This window comes from Belonocnema kinseyi, chromosome 10, assembly GCF_010883055.1.
Source record: "Belonocnema kinseyi isolate 2016_QV_RU_SX_M_011 chromosome 10, B_treatae_v1, whole genome shotgun sequence".
Lineage (NCBI taxonomy): Eukaryota > Metazoa > Arthropoda > Insecta > Hymenoptera > Cynipidae > Belonocnema > Belonocnema kinseyi.
In genome coordinates this window covers 111,570,597-111,581,168 of record NC_046666.1, presented here as the reverse complement: position 1 = coordinate 111,581,168, position 10,572 = coordinate 111,570,597, and the positions used below count along the sequence as shown (strand labels likewise).

Here is a 10,572-nt window from a genome sequence, read left to right as displayed (position 1 = left end):
AAAACGATAAAAGCTGTCTCTCTGAGAGGTCATGCAACGTCCCCTCATTCAGCGCAACAGCGCGACTTCTCGAGAGAACGGTTTACCGCAATTTTTTCCGTAATGTGATCCTAGCTTAAATAATTGTAGTAATATAGTTACTTGAGGTCATCAAATTAGAATTAAAAAAATAGTTTTACAAAGATCTATTGTGCAATTTAATCCGGAGCGTGCCGCTGCACTAGGCCTGTGGCGGCTCTGCGTGCTCGGTCGTAGTAAAACGTTTTTCCGAAATTTCTTTCCGTAAAGTACAAACCTGTAATGATCCTGACGTAACATTTGATAATATTTTTGAACTTTGTAATGTTCAAGATTTGTAAACATCAGGTCAATGCATCAGTGCAGTAAATATACTCTTATATATTCATAGTAAAAATATTCTTTAAAAATATTAGTAAATGATTTGGAGAGCTTTTCAACAAATGGCAAAATCACTATTTTGTAGTAGTCAAATGCTTGTGAGTTCTAAATCAGTGCGTTAATATTCTTTATCTTTTCAATTCTTTTATTAATGTAGTTTTTACAAATGGAATAGAATAATCTTTCTGTTTTAGAATTTCTATAATTTTTAATATATTATCATCTCTAAATTTTGCATCAGATAATTGAGTAGCCCTATCCGTAAGACTGTAAATAGCCGCAATTTGGTCTCTAGTTCAAATATTAGATTAAAAATTTATATATCTACTAGAATTAATGTCCTTGCGATACTGATTAGTAATGAGTTTGTTGTTTTCCAGAATGATAGTAACGTCCAAAAAATTAAATTTTGAATTATCTTCAATTTCAATAGTAACCTGGAATTTGGGATGGTATGCATTAAAAGCCTCTAATAATTGATAAATATTATCTTCATGCAAGCATTTGAAAACATCGTGCACATACATGTAGAAGGAAACATAATCAAAAGAAATATTCCTTAATACATCTTGCTCCAGTTTTTCCATAACCAGATTTGCAATTGCACTAAATAACGAAGAGGCTATAGGCTTACCGAACTTTTGTTTAAAACATTAATTTTGAAAACTGCAATCTAAAGATATTTGATATATCAAAAGTTTTGATTTTATCCAAAAGTTCCCAGCTGCTTTTAACAAAAGTATTACTTTTTCCAATTATTTGTTTTTAAAGTAGACTAGCGAATTTAGATAATAAAAGTAACGGAGATCCAGAAAAAGAAGTAACTGGTCTTATAGGATTTTCCGTTTTATGAATCAGCAGATCAAAAACCAACATCATCGTGTAGAAGGCATTTTAAATTTGTGTTAATTATTCTATTAAATTGTTTTAATTATAAATCATTACTAAATTATATGAATAAGGGTTGTTTTCTACGAAAAAATACGATCCGTTGCTCGAATAAAATTCTGTAAATTGAAGTTCTCAGTTATTAAAATGAGGTTATTATATCTTACGAGGGTACATTAGGAGTCATGTGAATTCAGTTAATAATAATATATTAATAATTTACTATACTAACATACAAACAAAATCAAAGTCATTTTTTATTTCGTTTGTATTCATTTCATAAGGATTCCATTCATTTTTTACTGCTTCCAATGCTCCACCATCTGCAGAAGTAGTTCAGTCACCTCTATAGCAAGAAAAATTTTATTCATAAAATAGTTCAGTTGATTTGATATTATGTCTACTTGTAAGACATGTTTTTGTAATTAGGAAATTGCGGAAGCATGCGTTTATCTTCTGTATTTTAGTATTTGTGCCGCTTGTTTTTTAATAGCAGATGTTGGATTCTTCCAAGGCAGAAAATAGGATTGGTCCTCTTGTTATTTTATGTGTATCCTTTGTTGTGTATTATTATTTATGTTATCTACAGTCTGTATCAAAAGGGCGTCTACACCATATCTGTAAGATGGATTTATGGAATTCAAAAAAATCTTATAGTACTATGAAGTTCATCAATTGTAATTTCTCGTCAGTACCTAGTAAATCGTCTAGTCTCCATTGTTGTTGGGTATAGCTTGACGACTTCTTAGCATACTTTTTACGAGATTTTCGGCGTAAGTTGCAGTAAGTGACCTCCATATATTACGAACTTGGTAAGAGAGCTGCTTCAGGTTGAAAACGCGCTTCCTCTGAAGCTTCCTCTTTATGATAGATCATATATTTTCAATTGGATTTGCATCTGGAGACTGTGGAGGCCAATCCAAAGTCGTGTTGATATTTTCCTCTTTACACCGTGTAAAGATCTGGTAGCGATGTTTGGGTTCGCTATCCTCCTGTATAAACGCCACTGAAAGATCTGATAAATGACGAAACAAGGGATTATCCTCACTAATGAAAACCCCCGGACCCAGCCGCCTTTTGCCTACAGGATCGTATATTATGGTGAATACGCTCTTGTGATACATACTGTAAAGATCCTTTATCTCTTGGGCTGTCTGTGTACGTATATGTTTAACCGTTTCTTTATGTTTTTGTTGTATTTTAATGTGGTCTGCTACCGGTATGTGAACTCCCATTAAATTTGCTGAAAGCTTGTTCTCTTTTTCACAGCTGAAAATATTTTTAAAGTCAATTCATGGTATCCTCCTGTGATTTCAAAACGACTAGCATATGTCTCATTGGCCAACATTTATTTTTCCGATGTATGCAAAAAAATTTTTCTACGATGTTAGGAGTATTTTAATTATGACTTCTATTTTTCAAAAAAGCACTTTCTTTAAACTTCTATAGTTTTTTACCTAATTAACGAAATGACGGCAATTTTTTCGAAAATATGTATAACAAATTGATATTTACTACGTTATTTTTATTTTTCTCCTGATTTATCTACAGAATTGATGGATCTGGACTAAGTGATCACGAATGGCCAAATGATCGGTGTTCAATCCAGTTTCTAGTGAATTTGAGATTTCATTTATTGCTTTAGAAAAATGATTTCATAAATGGAATGCGGTAGTGACGACGTTGAATTATGCTTTGCCGTCGGTTTTGTTCCTGAAAGAACGCAACTTATGTATTGGAAGCAAAGAGAACACAGCCGAAAATGAGAAAGAAAAGAAACAAGTGACCTTAAATTTTACCTGAAAATTCTGTTATAGGGAAGAAGTTGACTTGGTGCGATGATTCGGCAGTTAGGCTCCTCAAATAGTGTAGCTGGTTTTGAGAATCTGGTCCAGAGAAAAATACTGGAGAACGAGATAAAATTTCTATTTTAGTAAATGGTCACAAGCTGATTCAAGGGTTGAAGAAAATCAGAGATGCGACAGAAAACTGTTTTAACCTGTTCCACAAGAAATTACCCAAAATTTTCTGAAGATCAGTTGCAAACTGTAGAGAGTCTGAAGATTGGTTGCAACCCGAGGCTGACCTCAAACCCAAGAGTGACTTCCAAGCGCTGAAATATATTATTTTATATAATGGGGATTATTGGGGGTTTCTTCTTAAGATGGAATAAGTGTCGAAGTAAACTTCCTTCATGCATATATTTCTGTATGAAAGGATGCGTGCCGGACTCATACTGGCTACACGTGTCCATTTTTAGTTTCCCATAAAAAAAAGTATTTGTTGACGCTTTCTAGAAAACATTGCGTATCTCCGACTTCTAACTGAAGGTGTTAAAAATCCTTAATTATGATTGGTTACAATTTGTAGGCAGTTCCGTCTATTCTAATCCTATTCGAAATGTGATTGACATATTCGATCCGCTTTTCCTCAAAATCACTTATAAGGAGATAAAAACAATATAAGCTAACTAAGCCACGACGTGTTACTTTCCTTATATTAGGATCTTAAAGAAAACTATACGTTATCTATAATTTTAATTTAAAAGCTGGTAAAATTTTTAAGATACCTTTTAATCTGAGCAAAAAAGTGATTTTACGATTGTTTTGTGTCGTTTGAAACACATTAAAATTACCAAATGAACTTATTTTGGTGCAAGCATAAACTCAAAGTAAATTTTGATCAACTTTATATATGCATAAATTATTTACTATCATAAAAAATGTGACCTAAGAGTCAGGTTGGAATTTCCATTTCAGTTTTGATCGTCTCTTGTTCATATCATTTGCTTATTGTGTATCAAATTTTTTACGCTTTATGCATTAATGAAAGTTCATTTAGGCTTATAATGTGTTAAAACTTATACGATATAGTAAAATAAAAATTTTTGTTGTTGAGAGAACAAAGTTTTAAAAGAAAACGTATTTTTTTACTCTATATGATGAAAATTTCGCCTGAAACATTTTGTTTGTAATTTTGTTTGTAAACTCTAAACCATACCTGCGTGTCAAGAACATGTCAAGGTGCTTGCGACATGGGTGCAGAGATATATATCCTTAGGTTTCATCGTGCCCTTAAGACGTACGGTGTTCTGGCCGGTCTTTCTTTTTTATTTAGTCGTCCCTTGTTGTCACTTATCGCACAGTGGTGAGACGTGGCCGTAGGTGTGATTTAGCGCGGTTCTTCTAGGTGCCCGTGTCATTTACATGAATGGCAGTTACTCCCAGTGGGACCCTGCGTTGATTGTTTAACCTATTTTAGAAAAATTGTTTGATATATATATAAACAATTTAAAAAAATAGGTTTAACAATCACCGCAAGCTTAAACTGGGAGCAATCAAAATTAAACTGGCTTAAAACAGTTGGGTTTTGGTTCATTTAGAATTAATCCGAAGGGCCTATGACAAAGCCAGAGACGCGTCCTCGGTTACAATAATTATAAAGCAGTCGCGGACAATTGTCCAGCGAGTTCCGGAAAGACTACCGTGCCGAAAGCAGAATGGCACTCTAACTGCTAGGGAACAATAATGATAATGCAAAGTATAGTTGTAGTAAGCGAGGTTCAAAAAAATCGAACGCGAAGGTTTCCCGTCAGTGTGTCAGAAAACAATGCCGACTACCCTAATATTGGGAGAGCAATTCAAGACAGATTCAATACCATACATCCACAAAATCTCAATACTTTTGAGTGGACGGATCAACTCAAGGACGACCTGCTGGATTGCTACGATATGAATATCGCTCCTGAATGAGAAGCGTACCTGGAGCGACTGCATCTACGTCTGCGAAACCGTGTCGAGGACCTCCGAATAAAGGGTTATGTAAGCAGAGCGTCTACTCAACCACAGCCAGAACAAGCAACTAACGGAGAAAAAGCATTGAATAGAGGAAGAGCTGCACGATCAATAAGTCCAAGTTGCTGACCAACAGGCAACATATTTTTGATAGAATACGGGTACTATCTAACGCTAAGAAAAGTCTAGAGTGGAGGGAGGTCGTTTCATTTGGAGGGAAGTCTACGAAGTTCAGCGCCCACTTAAAGAAGACTTAAAGAACATAAATCGCTTCAAGGAGCTATACAGTGCCCTTGTAGTAACTGAGGAATGCCCAGCTATCACTACCGAAGAGGTGAAAAAAGTATTAGGAGGCATGGATAATTATTCTGATGCGGAACCAGATGGAAGGAAAGAAGTTTCCTTCAACCCACCAGGATCTGTCCCTTATTTTTACCTTATATCTAAAGGCGGAAGAGCCTATTCCTGTGTGATTGGTGGAAGGACGCACAGTGCCCTCCCGAAGATGAGCCACTTTTAAGACCCTAAAATTACAGGCCAATAACTTTTTTAAACACGCTGTGTAAAATCTTCTCAGCTATGCCAAATGATAGGATTGTTCAGAAAATCAGACCTGTGTGGCGAGAGATGTACGAACACGACTCAAAGAAAGGCGTAGCAATATTTCGTAAGGACCTGCTTATCGATAGATTTGCACGCAAAGACGCAGCATCCTACCAGCTTTGGTCCTCCGTTATCTGTTTCGAGACTTTATACCTCATGCCGCCAAGTTCGTCGCCGAAAATGGCCAGGAAACACGAAGAATTGGGTAAAGGAACGTTTCTGAACAAAACAGCGGAGGTTGCTGCTGAAACACTTGGCTTCGCCTTCAATATCAGAGGTGAGCAAAATACACTAAACCTTATTTATCTCGAATACTCAGTCCTGAAGGCCCAGATGAAGAAATCACAGGAGAAAAACTTTTGGAAACAGCTCCTTGACAAGTAGATGCACGGCTTCTTCTACCAAGGACAATAGAGTCAATTGTCGAAACTGAGAAGTGCCGTATATACTGGAACTACATATTCACGACAATTCTTTCTGTTGTGAACTCGAGGCCTGACTTAGTTCCCCTTGACTTCGAGACTGTAACCACCTGTCTGACGGTCGTGAGGCCTGGTTACGGCTGAAATATTACAATCATTTTGCAGGGAGCGGGTGCAATTTTTCAAAATGGATGGGGAAGACAGAATGCTTGCCTTGTTCACTGTGTGATTGGCTACAAAGCATTTGGAAAGACGTTCATGTTAAGGATCCGAAAGTTCGCCCCCGAACTGAAGATCTACCATTAAGCACTAAACCGCTTAGTTGCTGCCAATTCTGTGAAAAATGCACCAAAGCCCGACGAGCTAGACGTCTGAGAAGGAATGCAGGATCGGGTGTTATTAGGTTTAAACACGCAGTATAAGATTTATACAGTTGTTCTAAATGGCAGAATTGTTCAAAGAACTGAACCTGTGTAGGGAAAGATGTATGAACAACGTGGCTAAAAAAAGGCGTAACAAGCTGCTCACAGAACCTGAAATTCTACGTACGTCTGCAAGGATGCAGCAGTTCACGAGCGCAGCATGTCGATGGTCTTGTTTGACTTTCGCAAATCTTTTAATTCAACGTCTCATAGACTTACCATATGTCTGTTAGAAAGCTTGAAGTGTCATCTACATACAAGGAGATACATAGAGAGATTTATGCCCCTCTGAAAAACTAAATTTTCTATCTCAGCTGTTTAAGGTGTTTAAATTTCCTATCCTATTTTATGTTAATTGACATCCCATGCGCTAAAAAATATCAAATTAGATTAAATTAATAATTTTTTTTGTAATCTACTTTTTTCCACAGTCTTTGAAATGTCAAGGAGTACTGGAAGCTATTCAACAGCTTGGGGCAAAATCTTCCCTTTTGGATAGCAGTCAACTAGACATCGTGGAAAATAGATTAACTGCCATACTTAATAGAATGGACAACATGGCCCAAAAGAAATTAGCTATCTCTCAAGATTCTGAGAAGGAGCAAAAGGTAAATTTATGAATACTTTATCTAAAAAGGGGAGTGTACGAAATTGAAAAACCCTGTGTGAATCATTCTTAAATATAATGTAAATCTTAACCTAATATGAAATTGTGCCTAGTGATTTTATTAGATGGAACTATGTTTTCGAGAAATTTAGATTTAAAAACTTTTTTATTGGAAGCTTTTTTCCATTCAAAATTGTAATGTCCGTACATAATACAGGTCTGAATTTTTCAACTTTTCTGACTTCATTGATCGTCTTGATTTAATGATTTCAAAAAAGTTACACATATATAGGAAAATATAAGATGAAATTTTTGAGAAAATTAGCGTTTTTGACAATTTTTGTACAACTTCAGGTGCGAATCTGACATTCTATTGAGTGACGCCTGATAGAGTTCAAATGAAAGGTAAAACCTTTGTGCCGTTTTCTCTTTTCTCGTCCCCACCTTGGGCTTTCCAGCATTTTGCGACAGATGTTGGCCATGCTGCTCAAGACCAGACAAGATGCTGCAGACAAAGGGAAGTGCTGCATTTTGACACAAGCCGCTTCGTTATTGACCACCCCCCGCCCCCCGAAACTTCGAAATGGCAAGAGATCATTTCTTTTGATATACCACGAGAGTTTTCGAATTATATACTTCCGGATTATTAGCTTTATGCGGACAACTTTGATTTCGAATAAAATATGTTTTCATTTATAACAAATTATTCGAACATAAATAGGTATACCTCGGAAATAAAACATGTAGCTTAAAAATGTAAAGCTGCTGTCTTTCGTAAACAAGTCTACCTTAACGGTAATAGTGTTTACATCGTAGCCACCGAAAATATCTGTGTAAAACTAAAGAAAAACACGATTATCTTTTTTCAAAAGAACGCCAGTTATCATACATGCATTGCATAAATTAGTCAATTCTTCACCAATTTGTTTGAAACATTGTGTAATTAATAAAAACTCGCTAAAAACTGCGCATATATATTTCCCATAGTTGGTAAAATCGATTTAACACATTCAGAAAACATTTTATAAAATCATTTTTAGTAATATGACACACCTCTAACCTACACTTTTCAACCGACTTGCCCACAGCTTTTAAGGTAAGTCTTTTTGGTGGATTTCTTCATATATTTTCAGGATTTCTTTAATTCATGGATTAGTCTTCTAGATTTAGTACTTTTTGTAAAGAAAAATCGAGTTTTTTAGTCATCATTTAAACTTATAGCATAAAATATTAAACTGATCACGAAGGCAAGAAATTTCAAAAACTTTTCTTGGATATTATATAGTCAAAAATAATTATGAAAAATGTTTCCGTGGGAAAGTTATAGATTGAACTTAAAACAATTTTTATAATTGCCAAATAAATTTTGAATAAGGAAAACAGATTCTGATAGAGTGAAGTTAAATCTTGAAGAAAATCGAACCTTAGTCGTGTTTGATATCAAATCAATCAGTAACGAAGAACGAGACGAGACAAAACGAGGAAAAGTCCCGAGAAAACGAGGTGGAACCGAGAAATAAACGAGGCGAAAGTATTGAAAAATCTAAAAGTATAACCTTATATTTAAGCTCTAATAGCAATATCGAGGACGTTACATTCGCGATTGTATATACTTATAGGGATGTCAATCTTTTGCAAGTGCATAATTGCATATTTTTTAAACCAAAAAATATCGCATGATCCGGGGTTAAACGGAAAATAAATTTTAACCAAGTGTTGATCCTGCAGCTGAAAAAAGAGAAAAATTTACAGGGTAGCATCAAGTGAGTGTCTACCAAGTGTGATAAGCTTCTAAAATAGTTCCTATATGTAGATAGTGCTAAAGGTTGTTTTTTATAGGCTAGGTCCTTATCTAGACCGTAAAATGGTGTCATGTTTTGCTGAAAGTTTCTCTTAAACTACTAAGCAGTCTGATAAGTCCCTGAAAAATGAAACACGGAGACATTTTTTTGGCCAAAGTCGGTTTTATTTTTCAACATACTCTCCTTTTAGGTCGATACAGCGAGTCCAACGATTTTCTAACTTTTTGATACCGTCCGAAAAGTACTCGATCGGAAGTTCTCCAAAATACGCCTCAGTTTCAGCTATGAGTTCCTCATTTGAGTAAAAACGCTTACCGGTGAGCCATCTCTTCAGGTTAGGGAATAAGTAATATTCGCTGGCGGCCAGGTCTGGTGAATACGGTGGCTGAGGAACCAATTCGAAGCCGATATCATGCAATTTTGCTTGTGCAACTAAGCATGAATGAACTGGCGCATTGTCGTGATGATAAACCGGTTTTTTCTTCTACAAATGCGGTCGTTTTTCGGCGATTTCGATTTTCAATCGGTTCAATAATGATGAATAGTATGCTCCGGTTATGGTTTTACCTTTTTCAAGATAGTCCACGAATATTATGCCATGTGCATCCCAAAATACGGAGGCCATAACCTTTCCGACCCATTGTTGCGTTCTTGGACGCTTCGGAGCAATTTGGCCCGGTGGAACACACTGTTTTGCCGGTTGCGTTGACTCAGGAGTGTAGTAGTGGATCCAGGTTTCATCCATGGTTATGAATCGGCGCAAAAACTCGGTCGGCTTACGCGAAAATTATGCCAAATTCTGCTGGGAAGTTGTCACACGAATTCGTTTTTGGTCCAATGTGAGCAAACGCGGCACCCATCGGGTAATACTTATTTAGCTTGGCCTTGGTCTCGGATATCGTTTTTTTGCGAAGATAGTAGTGTTTGATCAAAACTTGAAACTCAGATTTTTCCATATTAAAAAAAAACTCGGAGATTAGTCGCTTCTCAGTGCTGTAACTTGTAAATGCGTAAACATAAATGGCTGAAGTTTTGATAGGCGTCATTTGAAGGATCAAGCTCGACGAAAATGGTTCACATTAGTGAATACTAATGCCATCTCTTAGAATTTTCAGGTACTAATCAGACTGCCTTGTATAATGAAGGTATCCTGCTTAGACCGAATCTTTGTCACCCCGCAGGTTTTCACAATTTGAACTTTGTTTATAGTCTCCTGTAACGTCCGTTTGAACAAACCTGGGTTTTCGGCTGATTGAGTAGTTAGCCCCACGCAGAAGGATTCCACACAGTCTCCGATATCGACCTTCTACCACAACGCGTTTCTCAACTTGACGCCCCAAAATCCTCCCGTGCCGGACCTCCCTTTATCGGACCTAAACTTTCAGGGCGACAATACCTGGTGCGACACGTGCGAGGAAAAGCGGACGGTATTAATTGATTGTTACGAACAAGTATATTATACGAACGTTTGATTTCTCGTGAAGGCTAATTAGTGAGCGTCTAGCTAAGGGTGATTAGAAAGTAAATGATATTCCAAATTTTATGTATGATTGGCTGAATGAGTGAGGCAGTGTACTTTTGGCAGAAACTATATGCACGAATGATTTAGATGATGTTGCAACTTGATGAAAGTTG

General features: G+C 36.3%; 1 protein-coding gene across 5 annotated transcripts in view; it reads left to right on the top strand.

Annotated features, from left to right (window-relative positions):
* The window catches only part of LOC117181892 (dynactin subunit 2), a 164,864-nt gene that overhangs the window by 129,267 nt on the left and 25,025 nt on the right, over positions 1 to 10,572 (top strand). For all 5 annotated transcript variants that reach the window (XR_004468202.1, XR_004468201.1, XM_033374907.1 and 2 more), the window contains exon 7: positions 6,960 to 7,136. Coding sequence is in view for 3 of the 5 variants with exons in the window: in XM_033374907.1 (XP_033230798.1) it covers positions 6,960 to 7,136 (177 nt within the window). In the remaining 2 variants the exon portion in view is untranslated. The remainder of the gene's footprint in view (positions 1 to 6,959; positions 7,137 to 10,572) is intronic.